This window comes from Lemur catta, chromosome 4, assembly GCF_020740605.2.
Source record: "Lemur catta isolate mLemCat1 chromosome 4, mLemCat1.pri, whole genome shotgun sequence".
Taxonomy (NCBI): Eukaryota; Metazoa; Chordata; class Mammalia; order Primates; family Lemuridae; genus Lemur; species Lemur catta.
This window is the reverse complement of record NC_059131.1, coordinates 23,635,947-23,649,158: the sequence shown is the minus strand read 5'-3', so window position 1 is coordinate 23,649,158 and position 13,212 is coordinate 23,635,947. Positions and strand designations below refer to the sequence as shown.

The 13,212-nt window shown below is 40.8% G+C and overlaps 1 protein-coding gene across 4 annotated transcripts in view; it reads right to left on the bottom strand.

The window, feature by feature from the left end:
• Positions 1-7,885, bottom strand: part of BIRC6 (baculoviral IAP repeat containing 6) — a 207,505-nt gene extending 199,620 nt beyond the window's left edge. For all 4 annotated transcript variants that reach the window (XR_006734659.1, XM_045549348.1, XM_045549350.1 and 1 more), the window contains exon 1: positions 7,537-7,885. Coding sequence is in view for 3 of the 4 variants with exons in the window: in XM_045549348.1 (XP_045405304.1) it covers positions 7,537-7,864 (328 nt within the window). In the remaining variant the exon portion in view is untranslated. The remainder of the gene's footprint in view (positions 1-7,536) is intronic.
• Positions 7,886-13,212: the final 5,327 nt, after the last annotated feature.

The window sequence follows — 13,212 nt, the reverse complement described above, 5'->3', positions numbered from 1 at the left end:
TTAATTCTCACAATCACCCTACAAAGTAGATACTATTATTATCTTCATTTTATAAATGACCTTCCAAGGTCAAAAAGAACCAAGACTTAAGCCCAGGCTGTTTGGCTCCAGAGTCTGAGCTGTTATACTGCCTCTCATTAGTAAGTCTAAAATCACTAAAACAAAGACTAGGATAAATTCTCTGCTGAAACAAAACTATCTTTGAGCCTTTAAAAAAGTGAGGAAAACCTGAGAGGTAAATGTAAAGATTTGGAAAATATATAGGATGCTAAAAAACAGAGCAAAACATTAAAAAAACAGATCTGAATATAAATTTATTAGACTTCTAGAAGTGTTTTGCTAACAACAAACCTTTGATATAACCTAGGTCATCATTTAATACCACTAAAGTCAGTCAACTGAAACAGAGCCAAAGTAGGCACTCATAGCCCAAAAAGAGATTCTGCTAAATTAAGTTTTTTATAAAGAATTCAGATGCATCCAGAAGACAACTACTGCACTTGTATAAAGAATTCAGATGCATTCAGTAGTCTTTTGGGGCTACTGAAATCCCAATTCTAGATCATGTTTATTATCTCTCATAGAATAATTGAGAGTAGGAATGCTGTATGTACCAAAGTTAGGAATTAGGAACTGGTTTAAATCATTTATCATTTCCATCACTGGAAGACTGTGCATTTTATCAAAAAAAAATTTACTTCTTAAGGACTACGCAGGCTCCAAGACTTCTTGGGGCAGACAGCTCTGGGCTTTAAGTTTGACCAAGAAGCTGTTATATCAGGAAAAATAAATATATACCCAATGTAAACAGCACTAAAGCTGAAGTTGAGTACAAAGGTCTTTTTCTTATTTATGACCACTGTATAAATTTCTCAAATCAAAGCCAACATCTATATGGGAAAAGAAAAAGGGAGATATTCATAAAGAAATATAAAACTGGAGCATTTGTCTAAAAACACTGAGCACTTTTTTCTTCTTTTTCATTGCAACATAGATCTGGAACTCATTTCAGAAACTGAAGAGATATGACTTCCTCCCACACATATACTACAATATCCATTAATACCCACACACATATATCTTCATTTACTTATGTACATATATTACATGAACAATCCATATACACACAGAACTAGTAATAAACTTAACTTTGAAAGATATTTATCCAAATACAGATTACTATATATTTGTTACCAATATTTATATTTCCATCTCCATCTGAATGACAGCTATCTATCATCTGTGTACAAACATTAAGTCAATGAACATTTTTTAAAGTGATTGTGGAGCATGGCAATACGAAACACCCAAAAGACTCAAGAGAATTAGCATTCACTGAGTGCCTACTACAGATCTGTCATGCACTGTTAGACACTTTCAGTGTGTCTAACCACTTAATCCTCACAACCATGCCATTAAACATTAATCTTAATTTACAGATGAGGAAACTGAGGTTCAGGAAGTTTAAGTAGTGAGTTCATAAATGAGCTAACATTAAAAATTCAGGACTACCCAACACATAAAGCCTATATTCTCCCCCAAAATACTTTCAGAAAAGCTTATTAAAAATATATACATATATAATGTACTACACTGGGGAGAGGCACTGTTTCAGGAAGCAAGAGAAAACATCACTACCAGTAATTACATAAATAAGACAATATCTTAATAATACCTTAGTCTTACAACAAAGCAAAAACTAGATGGGTTCCACAGGATAGTGGAAAATGGTAAAGCAGAAAAAAGTCTTAGGACATTCAAAGGTCAGGTTAAGTTCAAAAGACTTAACAGAGAATATGAAAAAGCTTTAAGTAAAAAAGAAAAAAAAGACAAGGTATTTTACAAGGAATTACAAGTAGATTGGAACTAGTTTTGAGCACTTGTCTGGTTAGTACACTGTTCTAAACACTTTACGGGCATCAACACTTAATCTTCACAATTAGTACAATTATCATCCCCATTTTGCAAAAAGGGAAACTGGAACATAAATGTTAAGTAATTAAGTCAAGGTTACACAGTTGTTTAAAAAAAAAAAAAACAGAAACTGAGATCTTAACCCAAACCATCTGTCTCCAGAATGAAGAAACAATAGCTACAGAGAGGGACATATCTAGTAATATGAACAGTATGGTCAAGTGGTATGTAGCTTTTTAGATTTTTAAGACCCAAAGTGAGAAATAAACATAAAAAAAGGCAAATGAGGATATGAAAAAATGCTCAACATCCTATGTCATTAGGAAATCGCAAATTAAAACAAGGAGATACCACTACACACCTAGTAGAATGGTCAAAATCCAAAACACTGACATCAACAAATACTCATGAGGATGTGGAGCCCAACGCTCATTCACTGCTGGTGAGAATGCAAAACAGTACAGACACAATGGAAGATAGTTTGGCAGTTTCTTACAGAAGTAAACACTCTTGCCACACAATCCAGCTCCTTAGTATTTACCCAAATGAACTGAAAACATAGGTCCACACAAAAATCTGCACACAGATCTTTACAGCAGCTTTATTTATAATTGCCAAAACTTGGAAGCCAGCAAGATGTCCCTCGTTGTGTGAATGGACAAATAAACTGTAGTACATCCAGACAGTGGACTATTATTTAGCACTAAAAAGAAATAAGCTATCAAGCCATAAGAAGATATGGAAGGAGTTCAAGACTAGCCTGGGCAACATAGCGAGACCCTATCTCTACAAAAAAACTTTTTTAATTATCCAGGAGTGGCGACATGTGCCTGCAGTCCTAGCTACTCAGGAGGCTAAGGCAGGTGGATTGCTTGAGCCCAAGTTCGAGGTTCTAGTGAGCTATTACCACACCACTGCACTCCAGCCTGGGTGACAGAGCAAGACCCTGCCCCCCCCAAAAAAAAACAGATATGGAAGAACTTTAAATGAATATTAATAGATGAAAGATGTCAATCTGAAAGTCTACATATTGTATGATTCCAACTATGACATTCTGAAAAAGGCAAAACAATGAAGACGTAAAAGGGTCAGTGTTTGCCAGGGAGGTGGCAAAGATTGAAAGGGTGGGGGTAGGAGGGAGGGGAAAAGCAGGAGAGGGAGGGAGGGATGACTAGGCAGAGCAGAGGCTTTTTAGGGCGGTGAAACTATTCTGTATGATACTACATGTCATTATACATTTGTCCAAACTCACAGAACACACAAAATGAAGAGTGAACCCTAATGTAAACTATGAACTTTGGGTGATAATGATTATTAATGTAGGTTCACCAGTGGTAACAAACATACCACTCTAGTGCAGGATATTGACAGTGGGGGAATGCGTGTGGGTGCAAAAGCAGATGATATATAGGAACTCTGTACTTTCTGCTCATTTTTGCTGTGAATCTAAAACTATTCTAAAATACAAAGTCTAGGCCGGGCACGGGTGGCTCATGCCTGTAATTCTAGCACTCTGGGAGGCCGAGGAGGGTGGATCACTCAAGAGCGAGACCCCGTCTCTACTAAAAATAGAAAGAAATTAACTGGACAACTAAAAATATGTAGAAAAAATTAGCCGGGCATGGTGGCGCATGCCTGTAGTCCCAGCTACTCGGGAGGCTGAGGCAGGAGGATTGCTTGAGCCCAGGAGTTTGAGGTTGCTGTGAGCTAGGCTGATGCCACGGCACTCTAGCCTGGGCAACAGAGCAAGACTGTCTCAAAAAACTAAACTAAAATATAAAGTCTATTTTTTTCAAGTCAAGGAATGTGTTTATTTAGCAATTAGTATATAAGGAAGGATTCATTTAACATAGTCATTGGTATATATGCATCAAATCAAAATATTAATATCTAAGGCTAGGCAGTGACTCATGCCTGTAATCCTAGCGCTTTGAGAGACCAAGGTGGGAGGATCAGTTAAGCCCACAAGTTTGAGACCAGCCTGGGCAACACAGTGAGATCTCCATCTCTACAAAAAAATTTAAAAATTATCGGGCATGGTGGTACAGGTCTGTGGTCCCAGCTACTCCGGAGGCTGAGCCAGGAGGATCACTTGAACCCAGAAGTGATCTATGATCATGCCATTGCATTCTAGCCTGGACTACAGGGCAAGACCCTGTCTCAAAAAAAAAAAAAAAAAATCTGAGTTAATATTTTGTACTAGGTATCCTGGGGAGGGGATGTAAACAAGTAGACAAAATACCTCCCCACAAAAAGTCTGAAATATAACAAAACAAACCTCATATATATTTACAAAAAGGTAAATAAAATGGAATTTAAGTAGTTTTAAGATAGCGGAAAACACACTAGAAAAAAAGTAAGCTGCCAAATTACTAAAATGGATATTAATGACAGTATGTGCTTAGTGGTTCAGTAATTTCTGGCTAAAGGGATAAGGAAATTAAGATGTGCTCTAGGTCTTGAAAAATGGATAAGATTTGTCTAACTGACTGGAGGGAACTGGTGCATTCCAAGAAAGAGCAAAACAATTGTACTTGGGAAAGAAAATTAAATGGACCAGTTTCACAAAACAAATTAGGGAGACAAGACTAGAGAGATTGGTAGAGGCCAAATCATGAAGGTCACTGAATGCCAAGCAAACAGCTTAGAGCCTCAGAAATCTTAACTCTCACTGACAGGGAGCAAATACTTGCCTTACCAATGTATGTACTATTAATAATAGCTCTCAGTCTAGTGAAAATGTATTTATAAACATTTTACATAAGACACAGATAATTTGAAGACATATACTAGTAGACATAGTTAAAAAAATCACCGCCTCTGCCACCGAATTGAATACATGTGTATGTAAGTCCTGTTCCCATCCTTCAATTTCCAGTCTACACTATAGGCAACCCATAACCCTATAAACTGAACCTCATGCATCCATAAGACATACTACTCTACCACCCAATAAAACTCAATATGGTTACCCCGCTCTTTATCCCCTCAGACAACGATGTCTTTCCTCTAGGACCGAAAGGAAGATGGCTCAGTGCCCATGAATTGGAAAGAGGAATTATGTTAAGACTGTGATCACTACTGGCACTTTCTCCCTACTCTATTTATAGGACTGTCACCCTCTATCAACCATTAAAAGTGAAACCTATTAAATACCTACATATTCCAAATAAAACACAAAATGCAGCCTTCCCTCCTCCAGTCATCTTAATAGATTACATACACAGGACCCTACACAACCTCTGGTAATTATAATTAATAATAAACTTCAGCTCTCATACATTAAAATATTTTGGAATTTAGCCACTGTTATTTTCAAATTTTTTCTATAATCCTTTATTCTATTTGCCATTAACTGTTCTACATATTTTTATTCACATACTCAACCTTCCTGCATGGGCACTTGCAATTGCATCCAATCCCATACTTTTCTAATAAACAAATGCCCAGGCATACCTCAACTAAGTTATCCCAAATCAGTGCTATTTTATGCATCTACCTGCACATTCATACTATGCACCTAAAACCCTCCTCATTAGTAATCTACCACTAAAGTGAATATTTTCTTCCCTTCCATGTACAAGCACAGAAATATACGTCCAATTTCTCCAACCATTTTAACAAACCCTGATACACATAACTGTTCTCTTTTTTTTTTATATTTTTTTATTTATTATTTTGATTTCCCAGACTTTGATTTTAGGGTATACATAACTGTTCTCAAACATGGCTCTGACATAAACAGCACCCCATGAAACTCCCCTCTATATCCAAAACACTTGAATGCTTTTGTTAATATGACTTCCCATAGATATCTTAGTACATATACTATGATACCACTTATTACAAGTTAAAAATCAGAAAAAGTAATATTAGGTATTGAAGATACAAACATATACTAAAAAGCATAGACATGTATGAAAATGATAAAATCAAATTAAGGATAATGCTTATGAAGGAGAGAGGGTTGGAGGGATGCAATCTAGGAGGGACACATAGTAGGTTTCAACTCAGTTTATAATGTTTTATTTCTTAAGCTGAGTCAGGGATACATGGCTGTTCACTGTAATTATTCTTTATGCTTTTTCATATTTGAGATACTTTTAAATGAGTTTTAAAAAGAAAGATATCCAATTACTAATGAGCATCTCCCTCTTATACAGAGTGACAAACTGTTATGTCCAAGTCATAGTAATTGATCACTGATACATCTGGGCCACCCTTCCTGTCATTTATCTAGCCAAGAAAAGAAAAAAATTACAAATCTACCTCCCAAAACTTTCTCTTATACATAGCTCTTAGATATATCCCAGGTTTATATTCCATAGCTACACACCATCTAGTTCTTTCACAACTCTCACATCAACAATAATTAACATCTCTAATTTTATCTTTGTATCCCTAAATTGCCCTTTACGTTTACAAATATCTTCTTACACAGTAAACTCTTCCTTGTCTATGTTAAAATACAAGTAAAATGGCAGATCACATACGATCTCCACTGGCTAGATGCACAAAGTTGCATACATTGTATTTCTCTGCATGAGTTTAACTCACTCATAAACCAACTTTTCAATTTTAACCTATAATATCCAAATTAAGCCACTCATCATTTAACCACAAATGAAATGTCATGTCAGCCAAATGTATTATAACTTAGCCAGGTCAGTTCCAAAACACCAGCCCATCCACTGAGCGTCCGCCTCATACATTCTAAAAGTCCCATACCTGGACCAAAGTTTACACCACCCACAAGCTCTTCCCTCCAGTGGTGAGGCTCAGATGTTCCTCCAAATCCCAATTTTCGGCTCCCTTTCGTAAAACAAGTGAAGAGAACCTGAAGTTTCACCTAAATACAAACCCAAAGGAATCTCTATTTCATACACCGTAGGTCCTGCGTGTCTCATCACTGGGAGGGGAGAAGTTGGAAGCCCCGAGCTAGGGAACCAGGTCTCTCGTCTTCTCTGGCGTCTGCAGTCCTACAGCCGTCGACCGAACCGTTCAGGCAGCTGGCCCGCCTGCTTCCCTCCCCTCCCCACCCCCACCCCCACCCCCACCCCCGGCGCGAAGCCCGCGGTCCGTCCCCGCACCTGCGGGACTCACGAACAGCCGACCCGCCACTTCTCTCCGAGGGAGGGCCTGGATGCCGGCTCGGACGCTTCCCGCCCTCGCCCCCGGCCACCGGCCTTTCCCGCTGGGGCCAACCCTTCAAGCCTTTCGCCCTCGAATCTGGCGGGCCGCAGGAACAACACCTTCTTCTCGACCTACCCGGGGTCTCGCCTCCCCCGGTGCCAAGCTCCGAGGCCTCCTCACCTATTCCGGAGGACTAAGCCAGAGCGGACGCTCAAGGCCCGACAGGCGACTCCCACCACTCCCTGACTCGCCTGTCTTTCCTTCCCAGCTGCAGCCACTGAAAAGGCCAAGTCCTTAGGTCCTCCTCCATCAGCTTCCGGGCCTCCCTTCACCGCCAGGCCTGAGCCCCCAGCCCTGCGCTCCCGCTGCCCCGCTGCCCCTCCTCCGGAGACGGAGCCCCGGGGCCGGGCGGCTTCCTTCCTCGGCATCCCGCCGGCCCGACTCCTCCCGCGGCTGGCCCGGCCCCCGCCCGGCGTGCGGCACACTCACCGCTGAGCGCCGAGGCCTGTAGGGTGGCCCCCGAGGTGCCGTCGATGACTTTGATGGTCCCGCGGCCGGTGACGGCCAGGATGGCGTTGAGCGCTGGGTGGTAGGAGAGGCTGTGCAGCCCGTCGGCGTCGCAGCGCATGCAGCCGTCCCGCAGCACCCGCCACTCCGAGCCCCCGGCCGCCCCCGCCCCCGCCCCCGCCGACGAGCAGCCCGGGCCCGAGGCCGCCGCAGCCGCAGCCGCCATCTTCCGGCCTGCGCTCAGCACAATCACACTGGGAAGCAGCTCAGTGACAGTCCCGGGAGGTGCTGCACCACCGCCAGTCACCATCCGGGGCCAGGGGGCAAGCGGAGCGCGTTAGCCGGAAGTGAAGTCAGGCGCCCGCACGCACGCGGCACGTCGGCCGCCGGGCCGGAGGGGCCAAGCTCGGAGGAGGCTGGCGGGGGAGGGGGAGAGGAGCGACAGAGGCGGGACCCGGGGCAGGGGCGGGAGGAGCATGCGCGGGAGGGCTAGCGCCTGCCACGCGCGCTCCGCGTTCGCAACGGCCCGTTTCTTCCCGCGAGTTTGGGGAGTGGCGGCTGCCTGAGTGCGCCCGGCTCCCAGTTCCTCGCGGTGGGAGGAGGGGATTGGCCTCCGTGCAGTTCCGCTGGGCTGTGGCCGCGGCCCTGGACCTGGCTGGTACACCCCGAGGCCCTTTGCAGCGGTTCCAGCTGCGCCCCGACCGCTGCCTGTACGCGCGGGGCATCTGTTGGGCCGGGGCCCTGGTCCGAAAATGAACAGTGAGAGACGCCTTAACTTTGGATCTGAAGGAGCCAGACGACCTTCCCAAACCCGTGCCTTTTTCAATGCCTGCTCTCCCCATCCCCAAATCTTTTTGTTGCACAGAAGTACCAGATAAGAGGTGCTGGAGACATATAGTTAAGCTTAGTTTCCCTAACCACACATTTCAAACAACTTGAGTTAATGTGAATTGTTAATGGCAGGAGAGGGGTGGAGTCTGTGTTGGAGGGCTAGAAAAGACACTAGTTAGTTTACTAATCATCCCCCTTTGGAAAATATCTTTTTCTGCTTTTTATTTTGAAATAATTATTATAGATAGTTGAAAATACAGATCTCTGTGGTCTTCCTCTCCAAAATCCATAACACCTATCTATGAGAAAAACATTGGACAAACCCAAATTGAAAGACATTTTATAAGATACCTGACCGCTACTCCTTAAAGATAGTACAGAGAGGTCCAATTTACCCTTCACCCAGTTTCCCTCAACAGATACACATAATTTTAGTACACTATCAAAAGCAGGCATTTGACATTTGTATGATGTGTGTATAGTTAAATGTCATTTTTACCATGCGTAGGTTCGTACACCATAATTAGGATGCAGAACTGTAATTTTTGTATGTTTTAGAATCATTACATTATCCTGGAAAGGCCTAGTTTCCTCTTCCTTTAAACGTAATCATCAAAGAGCTGTTGTGAGGATTAAGAATCATTTGTAAAATGTGTAGAATAGCATCTGACATGTACTAGGTGCTCAATAAAAATGAAACTGAATTGCTTTCTCAAATTCCTTCTCAGACTTCCTTTGGGAAATCTTCATGGATTATGCCAACTACATGTTAAACTATTGCAATGAGGTCTTGTAGTAGGGGAGAGAGACTGGGCTCAACTCTGAATACAGACATCTTGGGCAAATGGGAATTTATAGCCAAGCAGCAGTGTGGGGGTCAGTGGATGGAAAATTATGAAAAGGAAACATCATGGGTAAAGTGGATTCTGGCTAAATCAAGTTAACAGGATTCTTGCTGAAGACAGGCCAGGGTGATGAGACATCCCCTGAGAGATGGTGGAGGATAAGGAACCTGATCCAACATGGAGGATGATCAGATATTGAGGATGAGGGGGTTATTGCTAAACTGACTCAGCAGATTCTTTGTTAAAACTGAATTTAACAAGGAAGTGCACAGACGGGGCTAGCAGGAGATTCAGAAAAACCTGACTAAAGTTTGGCCAAGCAAAGAATCCTTATGTGTCCCCCCTGATAAAGTGACATTCTTCTTTCCTTTGAACAGCATAAGTCCGTTTTCTTGTTCATATCATTAAGGACCAGCTGAGTCACCTGTTGGGACTTGGTAATAGAGGACATCTCCTGGATGGTGTGAGCCATCAAGTTTTTAATGAGGGGAGTTTAGTTTCCATGAAAATAAAATAAAAACAAAGATTAATACTTAGAACAAACTAGAAACTCAGATTCTGAGTCCAGAGGACAGCTAGTCAAGATTCCTAGATCCTGGCCCTAAGTATCTTCAGTTGGAGTGAGGACAGTCAGTGGCAGTCTGACAGATGTTCCTGGTTTGCAGTTTCGATATCACAAAGGTTGTCTACACGTAAGCTGTTGTGGTTTCTCTGAAGTTTATATCAAGTTGTCCAGCTTCAGCTTGCAGGGGTTCAGGAGAAGAGCAGTGATTCCGAGCCATAAGGATGGAAGAAAATCAGAAATATTAGTTTGGAGAGTCATAACCAGATACTAGAGGAAACTAGAAGAATTCAGGATCCAGTCCAGATTATAGGTAGGTAATAAAACCTCAAAGAAAACAAACAGGGCTAGAATCTAATATTGGGTACACCATAGTTTTCTTCAGAAATATAATTTTTCTCCCTATAGTCACCCCCCATTTCTACCAAAGATAATCAATGAAAGACTGATTTGTCCACAAAATAAGTTTAGTCTCATTAAACTTGGACTTACAATTTACATAAGTGCAGCAAGAACCAGATAGCCTCTTTTTAAGCTTACTTTGCTTGAACTTTTAATAAAGAATATGAGATTAGACTTATAAAAGACTCTCAAGGCTGGGAAGTCAAACCAAGGACTTGCCATCATGCTGTATCTGAAACACTTATAGGTTTAGATAAATTCCTCTCTTCTTGAGGTTCCCAAAGTATCCTGAGGTTCCTGAGCCTCCCAGGAAGTGACATTCCTTACTCACCTGTAAGGCTGGGAACCCTCAGGCCAGTTTTTCCAAGGAAGAATTTACTGGCTCAATAAAGTCAACCTTAGTTCCTTAAAGCCATCTGGTCATATCTGAAAACATGACATTCCAGTGAAAGCTTTGGTAATATAAGCAGTGCTTCCAATTGTGTCTTATTATAAGAAAGAGATTCTTATTGAACTTATACAAATAACTATATTCCCATAAAGATAAGAATACTCACAAATAGTTTCTGAATTCTGGAGGGATCAGGTAGGGCGAATAAACGTTTTCATTTTTCACAAAAGTATACTTTATTGAATTGCTGTAAGCTACAGTTAGCTCGTAAGAAAAATTAACTCTGAGAAACAAAACATTTAAAGAACCAGCAATGTTTCAAACAAAAAAATCATTAAAAATTATCTTCATCAGTTTATTTAATACCATGTAATTACTTCTTTCTTTTTTTGTAAAGCTAGTCAAGCGTGGTTGTGGGGGGAAACAATGGTAAATCAGCTTAACAATAACCCACAACCCTTGGACCAACTCAATTAATTCTTGTTCTGCTTGATCTTGGTTAGCAGTTACATGAACCCATCAGTTTCACCAGAGGTCTGGAAATTCTTACAGAGTCCAATGGTTTTCCTTTTTGTTTTTTGTTTTTTTGTTTTGTTTTGTTTTGTTTTTGAGACAGGGTCCTGCTCTATCGCCTGGGCTAGAGTACAGTGGTGTCATCATAGCTCACTGCAACCTCAAACTCCTGGGTCTAGAAATCCTCCTGCCTCAGCCATCTGCCAAGTAGCTGGAACTACAGGCATTCACCACCACATCTGGCTAATTTTTCTATTTTTTGTAGAGACGAGGTCTCACTCTTGCTCAGGCTGGTCTCAAACTCCTGAGTTCAAACAATCCGCCCACCTTGGCCTCCCGAAATGCTAGGGTTACAGGCATGAGCCACCATGCCCAGCCCAATGGTATGATCTTAAAGTTATCAATAACCTGTATTCTAGGGTACTTGTTCAAGTCTTTTTAATTAATGTTCTTGAAGAAGAACAATTTTGGACTATAACTGATTGCAAATACTTTTACAGAAGAATTAAAGTAAAACAGTAACTGTCTATGGATTACAAATACTTAAAATGGTCTGATGGGTTCAATATAATGATGCAATTGACAAGGAAATTTGGTTACTTGTGTGGCATATAACATTTTAACATAATACTCAAAATTATGCCTGATAATATATTAGATTTCTAGAAATGTCATATAATTTTTGAATCACTGATTAATAAAAAATAACATATCCATAAATATAACTTAAAGGAGGGTTAGCATCACTTATTTGACAATGCTTCCCATATAATTTAACATATCAAATTAGCCTAATCAGTTTAATATCTCTCTTTTACAAAGTGAGAAATAATTCTTTGAGCTTTTCAGGGGCTCAACTGGAAAATCTCAAAGTTAATTTGAGGTCAAAAAGGCTTAATTTAGAATTTGATTTGGGGAAGTTTGTCAAAAATGTCAAAAAGTTTAAAACACTTGATTAAATATGATCTTGGTTATCTAGTTAATCAAAGTGACAATAAAAGATTTTAAAGGCAAATACAGAAGGTTACATGGTTGTGAACAAAAACTTAGCTCCTTTAATATTAAGACTCACTTTTCTTATGTAATCAGTCACCTAATAAAAGACAATGTGAAGCACAAGAAATGATATTGACAAGACACAAATTTTTGTTTCCTAGTCCAATTACTTAAAAGATAAGGAAAACTGTTCTCATTCTTAGACCAATACTCTAAGAAAACTTTGTCATTTTAACAGAGAAGTCTAAATTCTACTTTTGCATCAATGTATGGTATCCATGGGGGATTAGTTCCAGGACCCCCTGCAGATATGAAGATCTGTGAATGTTCAAGTCCCTTATATAAAATGGCATAGTATTTGCATATAACCTATGCACATCCTCCTGTATACTTTAAATCATCTCTACATTACGTATAATACCTAATACAATGCCCACACATCACTTCATTTGTGTGGATTCAACATAGTACTTGGGGCCAGGCGTGGTGGCTCATGCCTGTAATCCTAGCACTCTGGGAGGCCAAGGTGGATGGATTGCTTGAGCTCAGGAGTTCAAGACCAGCCTGAGCAAGAGTGAGACCCCGCCTCCACTAAAAATAGAAAGAAATTAGCCAAACAACTAAAAATAGAAAACATTAGCTGGGCATGGTGGTGCATGCCTGTAGTCCCAGCTACCCGGGAGGCTGAGGCAGGAAGATTGTTTGAGCCCAGAAGTTGGAGGTTGCTGTGAGCTAGGCTGACGCCATGGCACTCTAGCCCAGGCAACAAAGTGAGACACTGTCTCAAAAAAAAACAAACAAAAAAACATAGTACTTGGCATATGGCAAATTTAAGTTTTGCTTTTTGGAAATTTGTGCAATTTTTTCCCCAAATACTTTTGATACTTGGTTGAATCCATGGATACAAGGGCCAACTATCTTACTAAAACTAATTTCTGATAAAAATCTAATAAATGAATCTATCCAATCTCAGTCAGCTTTGACCACACAAGAAAAAATTTCCACCCTTTTACAAACTCTTTTATTTTTCACTTCCATGACTTAAATGCATCAAGCCATTAAACAATTCATTTTTACTGTGCATTCTGCTCTTAGGCTGGATTTATAGTTTTATGGCC